At 47.0% G+C, this 14,669-nt stretch overlaps 1 protein-coding gene across 1 annotated transcript; it reads right to left on the bottom strand.

Moving 5' to 3' along the window:
* Nucleotides 1-3,244: 3,244 nt before the first annotated feature.
* ATP6V1G1 (ATPase H+ transporting V1 subunit G1) lies at nucleotides 3,245-9,673 on the bottom strand. Its single transcript, XM_075560376.1, has 3 exons — nucleotides 9,517-9,673; nucleotides 5,699-5,799; nucleotides 3,245-4,449 (listed from the first exon to the last, which is right to left on the bottom strand). The coding sequence occupies exons 1-3, from the start codon at nucleotides 9,596-9,598 to the stop codon at nucleotides 4,276-4,278; spliced, it is 357 nt and encodes a 118-aa protein (XP_075416491.1). The 5' UTR covers nucleotides 9,599-9,673; the 3' UTR covers nucleotides 3,245-4,275.
* Nucleotides 9,674-14,669: the final 4,996 nt, after the last annotated feature.

The following is a 14,669-nucleotide window of genomic DNA, read 5'->3' as shown; positions in this document are numbered from 1 at the left end:
TCTTCCAGGAACTTGTATAAGATGGGGTCTGCCTTACACTATTTAATCAGGGCAATCTGGAGTAGGTGTGAGCTATGGCACCATGTGGAACGGTCGTTTTTCTGTTCTTGCAACCGGCATTATGGGGAGCACCCTTCTCTCTTAGACATCAGGCCCACAGGTTGAGAAACTGCTCAGAGGACAAGTGAGCAGATAGTCTGGAATTCAGCAGAGGTAACTGAAGCAGGGGCAACTATATTTTAAAGAATCACGTGGGTGAGAAAAGTGCCAAGAATATGCACATCGGTTGAGTACATCCATACTAAACCAAGTCCTACCCTTGGCAGGACCACTGTGCATCCTTGGGCTGGTCCCTAGCCTGAACACCTCATATTGAGGTGTAAACAAGTCGCTATGATGATTATTAGTGTAACTGCAAAACACTGTCTAGGTCTGTAGATGGCATGGAGTAAGCTGCTGCTTCCTAGCATTTGTGGCAGACATTTTACACTCCCTAAACATCTCTTTTGCAGCTAGGTTGGGCTATGTGACCCATGCTGGCTAAGGGCTGAGATCACATCATGTTTCAGGACTGATGCATTAAAGAACTGGGACACATTTGCCAACTTTCTTCCCCACGTCTGGGGGACCCACATGCAGAGGTGGGAGATCCACTAAGAGGTTATCTGAATCTCTGAGTCAATGCATGGAGGCCCACTGCCTGGTGTCACTCAGCTTTCGTGGAAACCTTTGCTGTGTTGAGCTACTGAGCGTGCAGGGCCTGAGTTGAAATGGACTGAACATTACCCAGCATTCTATTCTGAGGAGAGGTGCAAGCTGGGCTAGCAGCTTTCCACCCCCAAGAGACACCATGTTACCTGCTTAAGGCCACTGTTGTGAAGTTCTCTGCAAACATGGGGTAACCACAGTCAGAACTGACGGCAACTAGCATCATTCTCCCTTATGTTCCAGGGGAGTGGGGTCCATGCCTGATTTCCACAAGCATCATCAGGTCTCTCCTTAGTCTGGAGGCTCCAGTGAAACCTGTTCTCATCAGAGCAAAATGAAAACCTCCACGTACAAAATGGGAGGGTCTGCAAGATGCACTTTGAGGCGCCAGGCTGCAGAGAGGCAGGTAAGAATTCTATTCTACCAATGCCCGACTATCAGCCGATATAGCATCCAGGGTCTCAAAGACTCAAAGTTAACAACTAGCTATCTAGAAGCAAATAAGCCCACATGAAAGCAGCACACCAGCCTGTGATCAAGTGTCGATGGGATTAGGTATCAAAAGACCCACAGCAAACAATTTTATCAATGTGTGTGTGTGGGGGGGGTTGGAGACCCAAAGCCCATCTGTAGACAACTGGACATCCCTCTACACGGGGTTATAAGGGGCAAATTCAACCAGGGTGCTGTATAGCACCTACGGAACACATCATCCCTCTCGTTCCTGCATGCTGCCCTGCCCTCCTACTACCATGACCCAGGTCTGCCTTACAGATCCAGCTAGACCAGAGTACACACATTGATACTGGAAAGAGCTTTCGACACATGTAATTCAGGACAGATAAATCCTCAGGAATTGTAGTGGGAGTAGCGATATCATGAGGATAGAGGGATGGTGGTGGTGGTGGTTGGGGGGTGGGAGGGTGTTTAAAATGAGGAAACCCATCACAAGGTTGGATATATATACCCCCCCCCCACCAGGGGAACAAATAACAGAAATGTGGATGAAGGACAGTTTAAGACACAAAATAATATATAATTGATCAAGGATTCATAAGGGTGGAAAGGTGGGGTTGGGGGGAAACAGAAGAGCCGATACCATGGGCACAAGGAGAAAATGTTTTGGAAATATTGCTGGCAACATATGTACAAGTGCACTTAATTCAACTGAATGATGGATTGTCATAGGATTTGAAATAGCCCAGAAATAAAATTTAAACTAAAAAAAAAAAAATCCTGGCTACACCCATTCCTACCCCCAGGCTATGGGAAGGGCCTGAATGCCAACAATCTTCAAAACTACCTGGCTTTGAGGGCTGAAGATCAAATCCCTGCCGGTCACATGGATCCTGCTCCACACAGAACATCCTTCTCGTCCCTCCCCACTCAGCATTCAAACGTGTCATCACCAGCTTCCACCCTCCACTACAACCTTTTCTCCCTTTAGTCAAATTCACTTCACTTTACCCTCACTCTGCAACCCAATTACTGGGGCTCCTCTCCTGTCACCACTCTGTTGACCCAGTGCTGCTGTCCAGATCTTATCTGTCCTGGCCGTTTAACTGACCAGCCATTGCTTCCTTTTAAAATCCTCCTGTGTTGTCAGCAACATTCAGCTGCTGCTCTGGAAGTTAGGTAACAGTATAAACCCGAAAAATTGGTGGCAACCGGGTTAGACGTGGGTCCAAACCAGGAACTACAGGTATTGTTCCCAATTCTTATTTGGGCAATCTGTGTTGGCACCAGGTAGAGGCTACACAGTCACACTGAGCAAGACCCCAGGGTGAAGCCCTAACAAAACTAGGTGTAGTTTGGGACATGCTAAGTTGGGGATGTACATATACACATCAATAGCAAATAAGCAATGTGATAGGAACCCACAGTTCAGGGGAGAGAGGTTGAAAAATTTTGGAAGGCTTTAGGAGAAATGGTGTTCCAAGCCATGAAATAGTCCAAGGAATTGACAGGAGGGGAAGAGGCAAGGTGGCGCAATACTGCGTGGGAGCTACCAGTGGCCTACCAGGAAGTCACTGGTCCCCTGAACAAGTTCTACTAGAAGAGAGAAATAGAACTAGAGACAGAAGGGCCCTGAGATCGCCATCAACCCACCCTGAGTTGTTCCGATATTTATGGTGGGAAGCGGGGAGCATCTACTTCTCATTCAGAACAAGCCATAACATTTTCTCTCATGTTTCCACCCGCCAGAATTGATGTTCTCAAATGAATGCTGGCTCCAGGACTCCTTGTTCAGCGACATGCTAATGTGGTTTCTGCAGGTCCGTATGCTCCCTCCAGGAGGGCATTTTCCAGGGCACAGTGCCCGACTCTGCTCCAGCAAAGGCGCGAAGCCAACTGCTAACGCATTAGCTTTTTGCTGCTTTCAAACTTGCTGTGGTCAACTCACAACCAACTTCCTTCCTGCTTCGATCCCTATCGGGCATGGTTCTAAATGTGAACGGGGACGTCTGTGCTGCATGGACAACACCTGCAGGGCGTCTGGTAAAGCGCGCTTCACATCATCAGAGAGGACAAACAATCCATTACAGAGAATCTTTATTTGTAAGTGAGGATTACCATTACACATCAATGACAAGTAACAGCTTTTATGTGTTAACATCCAGTCGTTTCTATAAACTAAAAGCCGCCCAAACTAGAGGAGTACAGGTATTCCCTAGCTTTTCCTAAATTCAAGTTCCGTCACTTTGCATTTCTTAAAGGCCTCCGTGTGGGCCTGCTTCCGCTCACGGGGAGAAACCCACGGGGTTAAACCCACGGGGTTTTGTTTGTGTGAGAAAAGGCGCACAGAAGGAGGAGCTTTCGGTGTCTTGCAGCGCGCACCCCAAACAGCAAAGCGGCCGCCCTGAGCTCTTGACTGGAGGCCCCACCCTCAGCATCAAGCGGGTGGTTTGGAACCACCCTGTGAACACGGGGAATGAATACTGGTTTGTGTGTTATTTGGTATGACTCGGTGGGTTTGTTTTCTGGAAAGCTCAAAACAATTCCCTCCATAAATTACCATGAAATACTTCTCCACTTTAAGTCTACTCGCTTGCAAAAGCCTTCCCGGGAAAGCTGCACTTTTGGACAGGGGGAAACCTGTACTCGTTGTTCTAACCCTTAGACACACAGAGGGTTATTTTAAGGCTGGCTGCGGTCTACACAGGTTACAAAATAGCTACTCACTACTTTTTTCATTGATAAAGCCCCTGACCTTCAAAGAAAGCTTTAGGGAAATGAAATATTTAACCCACTTCTTTCTTCAAATAATAATTTTTATACTAGATATCTAAGAAAGAAAAGTTTTGCTGCTTCAGCTAAAAAGCACAGGTAAACCGTGAAGACCATTAAATTCATAAGAAATCTGAGGTAAAAAGATAAGAGCTTTGGATAACTCTAAGGCTACACAAAGTGCTTGGTTTGCTACACTGCAGAGAAGGAGCTATCCCATAATATACAGAAATAATGTAATGCGTTTTTGCAATGGCGCTCTAGCCCTGTGACGGCTTCTTGTTCCACGGGAGCACCTGCATTGTCAGTGCTCGGAACAGGCTCGCTCGCCCTTCCTCCCTAGCCGTTGATGCGGTAGTTTTCGTGGATCTCTGGGTGGATGTCACAGATGAATTTCAGGAGGGAATCCAAGACATCATCCCTGTTCTGCCGGAAGTAGGTCTGGAGGAGAGTCATCTTCTCCTCGGTCTCCTTCTCCACCTCCGTGCTGCAACTGCCATGGGATCCCAGAGCCTGGAGGTGGGGTGCAAGGACAGAGATGTCAGGACGGGCTCCGGTTGACTAGGAACAACACTGAGGAGGCAATGTGCTTCCTGTGAGAGAAACCCAGGCTCACCCTGAATGTGAGAGACCAGCCCAGGCACTGAAACGTCCACCTCCCAGTCACGGGTATGGGGGCAAACAGGCACTCCACCCAGGTTCACAAGAGCCCGAACGATGCGGTCACTCTGGCAGCCAACCTAGCAACCAGACTGTGCAATCGTGGATTAGAGCCCACTGCCAGGGTCCATCCCGACCAGGAAAGAGCCTAACTGTGCCGTGGCATTCCAAGACTGGCAATCTTTATGAAAGCGGCCAGCCTCACCTCCCTCCTGGCGGGTTGGGATGGATGATCCCGTGGTTATCAGCCCAGCAGTTAACCTGCCGCACCTCCCCCGCCCGCCCTGTCTTTAAAACTGATTGGAGCACGGGGTGTCGAAGAGAAGGCTGCCTTTCCACAAGTGTCCCCGTGTGGTTTTGGGGACAGTTCAACAACGTACGGCATAAACAGCTCCCAGAGACATTTCAACAGCATGCTGGTGGCCCAAAGATGTACTCTCAACCTATCCTGGAGACTGGGTAGGACGCTCAGAGGGAAAGGCATGGTTGGGAAATGGAAATGGGATCCCGAGCATCATTTAAGTGCTTGGATCCAGATAAAAACCTTTCACCTGGGTTCTTAATTATGTAGCCCTATAAATTCTATCTTGTTTGAACCTGTTTGGTTCTGCTACTTTGTGGCCAAGGATTTTGAAAGTTTTTTCTCTGAAGCCCTTCTCCATCCTTCTTGACCTTGTTTCCTCTGTAGCTAATTAGACCACAGTCGAGTTCTAACACTTTTCACAGTTGAATTTTACTAAGGAGTGCCCCAACTGTATTCTCCAGCACCTACTACCTGCAGGGCCCCCCCGTGAACTGCACAATAGAGACAAGGGGGCGGGAGGTTCCAGATGTTCATAGGGGGAAAAAAATCAGGATCTTTTCAGTCCATTTTTTCAAGAACCTTCTGAAGTCGTTTGTTAAACGACTGAATTAATGAAGGCTAGGATTCAATGCTCTTTAACAGATTATTCTAAGAGCCTCGACCTGAGTATCCAATAGAATACACAATAATAAACTGTCAGAACCTCTAAGCTATGCTAGATAGCTGGAGAGCCAAGGGACAGGGGAAACTTCAGGAAAGCAAAGCAGTGTAGGAGTAATGACAGCAAACGGAGCCCACCGCAGCTTCTTTGGCCTTGAACTCTTTCTCCCTTTGTAGGCGGTACTGTTCAATTTCAGCCTGAGCTTCTTCTTTGGCCTGCTTCAGCCTCCGGTTCTTCCCTGGTTTAGAAGGAGAGTACAATGAGGGGCGGTTAAAGGGCTCCTGGAGAAGAATACTCATAGCGCCCCTGTGGGGCAGGGAAGAAGTGCCCGTGAGTTTCTGAGGCTGTAAAGGTTCGCAGGAGTAGAAAGGCCCATCTCTCCCCCTCGGAGGGACTGGTAGTTTCAGACTACGAAGAGTGTGTAGATCACAAGCCAGCTCGGAGTCACGACACCACGGCGTGTCTCTGAGTTGAAAGCAATTCAATGGCAGCACGTTTGGTCTGATATTTTGAGAGAAGCCAAGAGAAACCATGATGGCAAATGTTAGCAGCAACCAAGGATAAGCACCCGACAACAGTTCCAGGGTGGGGGTGTGGGAGAGCAGGAAAGAAGAAATTCAGAGCTAACTTACAGGTCTTGACTAAATACAGGCTTCACTAACCACAGCCAGATAAAAAAAGGAGCACGGTTTGGGCTGTATCAGAATATTCTCTCAGTCTCAACTACCAAGAACCAGGATAAAATGGGTGCCATTGGCCATCGAGGGGGATCCTTCTTCCAAGAAGTCAACACCTCAGCTTGTTGATTACAAGCTGCTTAGAACCTTAGCAAGGAGACTTAATTTGCTCCCAAGGGACAGCAACCTAAAATGTAACTAAAGGGACAGATGATGTAATATTGGGACGTAAAAACCCACGGCTGTCACCAGGAAGGAAGTGGTGACTGAGAAGGAATGCCAAATGGGGAAGCCTGGCTCAGAAGACCACACCAGTATCTGAAAGGAGAGACAGGAGTGAACAGATTTCTAGGTTGCTGTTTTTGGAATACACTGAAACTGTACAAAACAAAACATATGCCATCTCGATTTCCACATGTACAATTTGGTGCCAGTGACAGCATTCTTCAAGTTAGACAATCATTCTAAGAGTATTTTAATGTACAGATGAAAAAAGGATCTAGATTTTATCAGCCGGTTTTAAAACAACCCACAAGACCAACCAAACCATACTATTTGTTTTGAGTCTGCTCAATAATCAAAGTTCTGAAACATCCAGATGGCAAAATAAGAGGGGCTTAGCTGGCCAACCTGAGCACTTATTTACTCTAGAGCAGTGGTTCTCAAACCTCCTCATGGCGCGACCCTTTCATACAGTTCCTCATGTTGTGGTGACCCCCCACCCACTATAAAATTATTTTCGTTGCTACTTCATAACTGTCATTTTGCTACTGTTATGAATCAGGTGCCCACTGTGAAAGGGTCAGGCGAGCCCCAAAGGGGTCTTGACCCACCGATCTAGAGCAAAAGAAGACTACCTCTGAAACGCTTGTTTGTTTGTTTTTTGCTAACATCAAATATCAGTTGCTCAGGACTCAAGTAGCCCTAATGGCATCAACACATCAGGGTGAAACAATCACCAGGCTCTCTCCAGCCATTCCATGTTTCTGCAATTCTATACTTACTCCATTATTCATAGAGCCGACTGCCTTCCCACCAGAGCCCTGGTAGCTTGGTGAGTTAGGCTGAACCCACCAGCAACTACTCCTCGGGAGAAAGATGAAGTTTTTTTGTTACGCTGAAGGTTTACAGCTTTCAGAAACCCTTCAGATCAACTGCACTCCAGCGCTGCTCTGCGTCAGACTCTGGCAGTAACCTTGGCTTTTTGGTTTGGTTTTCCTGCAACCCCCTTCTACCTAAAGCCCTATGTGCCAGCTGTCCCATCAGCTACATTGAACTACACTTCGAAGCCATGGGTCTTTCCCAGACCCCAAACCCACAAACATTTCCAACTGTACAACGGCAGCTCCATGTAATTTCATAAGACCCATCTCTGATCCTTCCCAGCTCCCACTGCACCGGGAATTAGTTACTCACACTGAAGCGATTTTTCTTTTCAACAAACACCTTCAGAGATCAATCTTAGCAAAACTTCTTGGGGGGATATATATATATATATATATATATATGGATATAACTAGCAATTTACATTTCTTTCATATCTTATTTCTCTTGGTCATTGCATGAGAGTCCTGCATACATTTAGTCCTGTTAATAAGTAAATGGCCACTTGAGATAGATGCATTTAGGACCTGCACCAAGCTCAAAGGGTTGCAGAAATGTGTAAAGCACTACTCCTACCTGCAAGGCACTTTTCTTCTTACCATAGCCCAGGCACTGGTTCCTGAACTTCTCCCCAAATGGTCTATTGTCCTTCCAGATACACTCCTGTTACTGATGAATCATCGAACACTGAGAAGTCTATCTGGAAATACTGTATCAAGGGAAACCCTGAAATAACAGAAGTTTCCAGTCACCGGACTAAGAAAAGGCTTCTTCCTATAGCCAGCTCTCAGAGCAGCCTAAAGAAAGCTTTTCTTATGAAACAGAGAGTACCCTATAGCCTTTAGGAAAGGAAGTAGTCCAAACAACCATGCTTGAAATCCAATTGGGTGTAGGGCAGAAGCAGGAGGAATCCATGATGAAATGAAACACAATTATTTAGTGTTTTACCTTGGGATAGTAAAAGTAGCCCTTCTAAGTCTCAACTCTGTTTCCCATAATACGTAAAACCACTTCTGAGCCTCCCTGGCATGCGACCAGGCGTGAACTTGACATACAGAGCTAAATTACTCTATCTGCCATCAGAAGTTGATGACCTACTATTTAAACACAAAAACAAACAAAACACCCAAGTGATTGTATTCACTGGCAGCAATACGCACTGGGGAGGATCTAAGAGTCAGAGGTGGTTTCCTGGAACACTGCAGCCCAGGTTTTAGGGCCTGTAGGAAAACCAAGTTAGAGAACTAAGGGGGACAAAAGGGAAGCTCCTCCAAACAAAAGGCTACAGCTTGGCAGCAGCACAAAGACCTACAGGTGAGATCAACAAAAATGCCTGTGGGCAATTTACAGTGGCTTCTTCAGACTCCTCTTCAGGCTCTGGGGATTACCTACAGGAATAAAGACGGCAGGAGCCAGATCCTCGGCCTCTTTTAAGGAATTTCTATCTTATTCCGAAGGCACCAAACGCTTAGGGCAACTGGGGGCGGGGGTGTTGAAATTGCTAGGAAGTTGTCTTCGACGACTAAACAGGATACAACAGATTCAAAGGCTGACTTCATTAGCAATGCACATTTCTCAACTCCAATCCTCATTTTACTAGGAATTCACCTATGCAATATTTGCTTTCTTCACAGGGACTTCGAACGCCAGGGCAGTATGGACACAGATCCAGCAGGCACTGCCCTTGGCACGATTAGCCGCATTAAAAAACAAAGCATTTAAAGAGGACTTAATGAGTTAGGCTGGTCCGGGAGTCTCGGAGAACTTGGCGTCCCGGGGCGCGTGCTGGGGCGGACAGGGCTGACTAATCGTGGTGAACTGGAGATGGAGAAGTGCAGGGCAGGCTTTTCGACTGAGCGCCTAATGGGAGCGGACCTCAAACGGCCGAGTTGGGGCGGGAAAGAGAGCGATCTCCAATGAGAAGAGCCCATTCCCAGGCCTCCCCGACCCCACCGGCCGCTAGGAACCCAGGGCTGTCTCTATGCCCGGACCTTCCAGCCCGCTGCCAGCGAACAGACGAGTCACACGTCTCCCAGTAGCGTTTCGAAAACACACAAGATCCTAAGACTCGAAACACCCCGAGCCCGGACGCAGGCTTTTGGGCCTCGTCCTCCAACACCTCCCGCAGCCTGGCACCGCCCTAAGGCCCGCGCCACGCCCCGGCCGGGACTCACGCTTGCGGGCCTCGGACACCTTCTCCGCCGCCCGCTTCTCCGCTTGCAGCAGCTGCTGGATGCCCTGCGACTGGCTGGCCATGGCGGCGAGGCCAGCGACTCCCTCCCCGAGGCGAACTGCCTCAATCGACTCCAAAGCCCCCGGCAGGTCAGCTGACCCAGCGGTCCCGGAAGTGCGGCTGCGCCGTGAACCCGCCCTCCCGTCACGTGACCCTGCGTCGCCGCGTCAGCCAATGGGGTTGGACGTCCCCAGACGCCGGCGCGACGCGGTGGGCGGGGACGGGTAGGCCGGCGCCTGCGCAGCCTTGTCTTTGTTCTTGACCCGTCCGGCGCCCGCCGCTGACCAGTGAAAGCCGCTGTCAAGGGTTTCTCCTGGCGGCTTGATGGCGGCGGTCCCAAGTTACAAAGTCCCTCCGTTCAGCTCCAGAGAGGAGAAGCCAGGCCAGACCCCATCCCCCGCTTCACAAACTCGGTGGCGCGCCAAGTGTACTAGAGGGCAGGGTAGGAAAATTCTTGGCAGAATTGGGTGCAAGTTTACCTTCATCTCCTGTTGCTTACCTCTCTGGACCCAACTTCATCTCTACCAGGAAGACTGGGCATTTTCCCGTAAATATTGATTGAGCCTTTTCTGGGATCATAACTATCCCATGCCCTTAGTGACATTGAGTGAATTCTGACTCGTAGTGACTGACCCCCATGTGTCTAAGCAGAATGCCTCGCCCTTCTCCCAAGGCATGACTGATGGGTTTGAATCGCTGACCTTGAGGTTAGCAGCCCAACATATAACTCGCTACGCTACCAAGACTCCTGTTCTTGTGAAAAGTCCCCTCATGGCCTAGGAGATACTAAGCTTCTACTAAAAGACGACGAATCGAGCTCAACTGCCATCGAATCGATTCCAACTCACAGGGAGCGTACCTAGCGATTCCGGGAGCATTGTGATCTTTCTCCCACAGAGAGGCTGGTGGGTTCAAACCAGGACTTTGTGGTGAACCCAACATCTAACCTACCGACCCGCCAGGCCTTCTGTTTGTTAACCCTGGCGGTCTAATTATGTCAGTAATTTTGTACCCAAAGCAGTACATTGTTTTGCATAAAATTTGTTGGTCTGTAATTCTTAAGAATTTATTCATTTTAATCTCTCTAGTAGACATTCCAGGTGTGATAAACTTTAATACACAGTTAACATTTACCCTGAGACACACTTGCAATTACCGCCAGGGAGGTTAAATGAAGGGAATTTTAGCACTAAGATATCAGCAATCACTGCACAGCAAGATAACACAGTGCCACTGAATATTACAGATGAAGAATGTTGAAATCACATACACACGTAAGCATTTACCACATTTTTAAAGGAGTACTGAAAATAGATCCCTTGAAGTATACAGGTTACTGACAGTAGACAAACCCAAACCAAAAACCTACCACACTGCCTTCAAGTCGATTCTAACTCACAGAGACCCTATTGGATAAGATAGAACTGGCCCCTGTGGATTTTGGAAACTAAATGGGAGCACAAAACCTTTCTCCGGAGGAGCACTGGTGGTAGTTTTAAACTGGTGACCGTGTGGTTAGCGGCCAAATGCAAGATGAAATTATGAAAAAAAGATTCTATGTCTCTTTTATGAAAGATAAGGAGCCCTCGGAGTGTTGTGGTCACTGTTGTTGGGCTGCTTAACGCAAGGTCAGCAATTTGAAACCACCAGCCGCTGCTGCAAAGAAACACGAGGCATTTACTCCTATGAGAAGCCACAGTCTTGGAAAACCCCAGGGACAGTAATAGGGTCGCTCTGAATCAGCAGCAACTAGACGACGGTATGTACAGTGAGTTTTTGGAGGGCTGCGGAGTGGAGCCTTTGTGTTGTTCTATATAGGAATAATGGGCTATGGAAAGGATCGATGACCTCTCAGGCGATGAGGTGTTGTTGTTGTTGCTGTTGTTGTTCAGTCCTGTGAAATCAGTTCCTACCCATAGGGACCCTGTGCACAAGAGAGCAAAACACTGGACGGTCCTGTGTCATTGTCATTATTGCTGTGTGTGCGCCCTTTGCTACAGTGACGATGACCCTGTCATTGAGGGGCTTCCTCTTTTTCACGGGGCCTCTACTTCAGAAAACAGGGTCAGCATAAAACAATATAAATCAATGCCAGAATTTTTCTGAATAGGAATGGTATCTACTGCATAGGGTGCTGGGTTTATTGCTTGGGACATATTCGTTTCAATGAGGTTAGGATGAGGTTGGAAGGAACTCCATATCCCTTGGATGAGAAGGACTTGACTGGTCTCCAGGACTTTTAAGGCCAATCAGTAGTTTTTAAAATAAAATAATTAGTGTATGTTTAACAATTTCACTGATGTATAATTCATATATCATACATTTCAGTAGTTCAATAACATGATAGTAGTTGTGTAACCAACACTACAACTAAGTCCAGGCCTTTCTTCTTCCACGTACTCCTTGTTTGTTCCCCATTTACTGCAAGCCTCTCTGGTCATTTCCCTATGAATCTCCCTTCGAATCTATTGATCTAGTTGTTGTCTCTATAGGTTGACCCAATCTGGGTTTCATACACAGAAAATCATGCAAAATCAAGACAGAATACAAACAAATGGCCCCAAACAATGACCCATCAAAACAAATTAAAACCTCAATTGAGAACAATGCAGGAAATATAAAAATAAGGTGTCACATTTTGACCTAGCTATAATTACAGTGATCCACCCTCCAATGGACTCTGTTAACAAGGCCTCTCCCATCTCTGGTCTACAGTCAGAGGGGACTCACCGGACGCTTCATTTGCTTGCAAGATCCTGCAAGTGGGCAAGTACTCTCTCAATGCAAGGATATTTTCTTCTCTTAAATTGGCATTCTATGATGCTCACCTTCCCAAAACAACTGCTGAAGACAAAGCGGGTGAATAAGCAAATGTTGTGAAGAAAGCCTGGCTATCAAAAGATATAGTGTCTGGGGTCTTAAAAGCTTGAGGGTAAACAAGCGGCCATCTAGCTCAGAAGCAACAAAGTCCACATGGAAGAACACACCAGCCTGTGTGATTATGAGGTGCCGAAGGGATCAGTTATCAGGCATCGAAGAACAAAAAAATCATGTCATTGGGTGCACACCTCCATGATACGATCACTGAGGACAAATGGGTGCATAAGCAAATGTGGCGAAGAAAGCTGATGGTTCCTGGCTATCAAAAGGTATAGCGTCTGGGGTCTTGAAGGTAAACAAGTGGCCATCTAGCTCAGAAGCAGCAAAGCCCACATGGAAGAAGCACACCAGCCTGTGTGATCATGAGGTGTTGAAGGGATCAGGTATAAGGCATGATCAGAACAAAAAAAATTTTACCATAGTGAATGAGTGGTGGAGTGCAGAGTGGAGACCCAAAGCCCATTTGTCCGCCACTGGAGATCCCCTTGGAGAGGGGTCTAGGGGAGGAGATGAGCTAGTAAAGGTGCGATGTAGCAACAATGAAAAATACAACGTTCCTCTAGTTCCTAAATGCATCCTTCCCCACCCCCTGGCCCCTATCATGATCTGAATTCTACCTTGCATGTCTGGCTAGACCGGAGGATGTACACTGGTACAGATAGGAACAGGAAACACAGGGAATCCAGGGCGGATGATCCCTTCAGGACCATTGGTGTGCGTGGCGATACTGGAAGGGTAGAGGGAGAGTGGGTTGGAAAGAGGGAACGGATTAGAAGGATCTACATGTGACCTCCTCCCTGAGGGATGGACAACAGAAAAGTGGGTGAATGGAGACGTCGGACAGGCCAAGATATGACAAAATAATAATTTATAAATTATCAAGGGCTCATGAGGGAAGTGGGAGCGGGAGGGAGGGGAAAAAATGAGGACCTGATGCCAGGGGCTTAAGTGGAGATCAAATGTTTTGAGAATGATGAGGGCAATGAATGTACAGATGTGATTTATATAATTGATGTATGTATGGATTGTGGTAAGAGTTGTATGAGCCCCTAATAAAACGATTTTTAAAAGATCCTGCAAGTGGATTTTGGGTTTGCACTGTCATCTGCAGCCTTCTGCAAACCAGGAGTTCAGAATGGAAGCTATAATACCATTCCCTCTGGGTTTGGATTTTATTATTAACAATCCTTGGATCACCCATGCTGGTGTGCTTCTTAGATGAGGATTTGACTGATGCTGCATTTACAGGGCTGCTTGTTTTAAGACAGGCTTTAAGACACCAGATGCCATTCTTTCTGATAGCCGGACATTATCTGCTTTCTTCACCACTATAGCACCCATATCTTCAGTGATCACTTCATGAGGGTAGGTGTTGAGTAGGGCCATGTCACAAGAACTAATTTTTCTTAGATTGGAGCAATGATTAAATGCAAACTCAAAATCCATTCATAGAGCTGTGGTTTATATATGTCCCTAGTTCACTTTAAAGACATAGCTATTATTTTTTCTTGAACGCCAGTCAGTGACTTTTGAGGACATTTGTCATTTTTGACATTTTAAGAAAACACAGGAACCTGATGGTGTTGTGGGTTTCACACGGGGCTGCTAAACTCAACATCAGCAATCAACCCCCTTAGAGCTCTCTGGGAGGAAGATGAAGCTGGTTGTCCCATAAGATCTGCTGCCTCAGAACCCTAAGGAATTGTTCTACTCTGTCCTATAGAGTAGCGTGTTATTTGTGTCTAAAAAGAAGTGAAGTAGAGGTCTGTGGAAAACAAGAGGATGACCCTCAATGAGACGGATGGGCACACTGGCGTGAACAGTGATCTCAGTGATAGCAGCGACTGTGAAGATGGCCTAGGACTGAGCAGTGCTTCGTTCAGTTGTACATAAGACCATTGTGAGTTAGAACCAACTCAATGGGATCTAATGACACCAACATCAAGAACACATGATACATTCAGTCAACCCACCAACCCCTTAATGGAGGACAGCAATACATGCTTTATAGGATTGGGGTAAGGCTTTTCAAAGATAATAACAGCTGAGAAGTGAAAGCTATCTCAAGGCCCAACAGATGAGTCCACAAAGTATACACACGATGGAACATGGCTCGGCCTTAAGAAGGCATGAAATACCGATTCATTGTGTGGAGGAACCACAAGAACACGCTAAGTGAAAGAAGCTAAACAATTGCATAGTTCTACATATATA

This window comes from Tenrec ecaudatus, chromosome 10 (assembly GCF_050624435.1).
Source record: "Tenrec ecaudatus isolate mTenEca1 chromosome 10, mTenEca1.hap1, whole genome shotgun sequence".
In the NCBI taxonomy this organism is placed as follows: Eukaryota; Metazoa; Chordata; class Mammalia; order Afrosoricida; family Tenrecidae; genus Tenrec; species Tenrec ecaudatus.
The sequence above is the reverse complement of the archived record's forward strand: the minus strand, read 5'-3'. Positions and strand labels throughout refer to the sequence as shown.

Bases quoted from the DNA above. Each gene is read 5' to 3' on its own strand.
- ATP6V1G1 (XM_075560376.1), bottom strand. From the start codon at position 9,598: ATGGCCAGCCAGTCGCAGGGCATCCAGCAGCTGCTGCAAGCGGAGAAG. The intron at 5,800-9,516 runs GTGAGTCCCGGC...CTTCTAAACCAG, and splicing joins GGTGTCCGAGGCCCGCAAGC to GGAAGAACCGGAGGCTGAAG. The intron at 4,450-5,698 runs GTGGGCTCCGTT...CCCCACCTCCAG, and splicing joins TCAAGGCCAAAGAAGCTGCG to GCTCTGGGATCCCATGGCAG.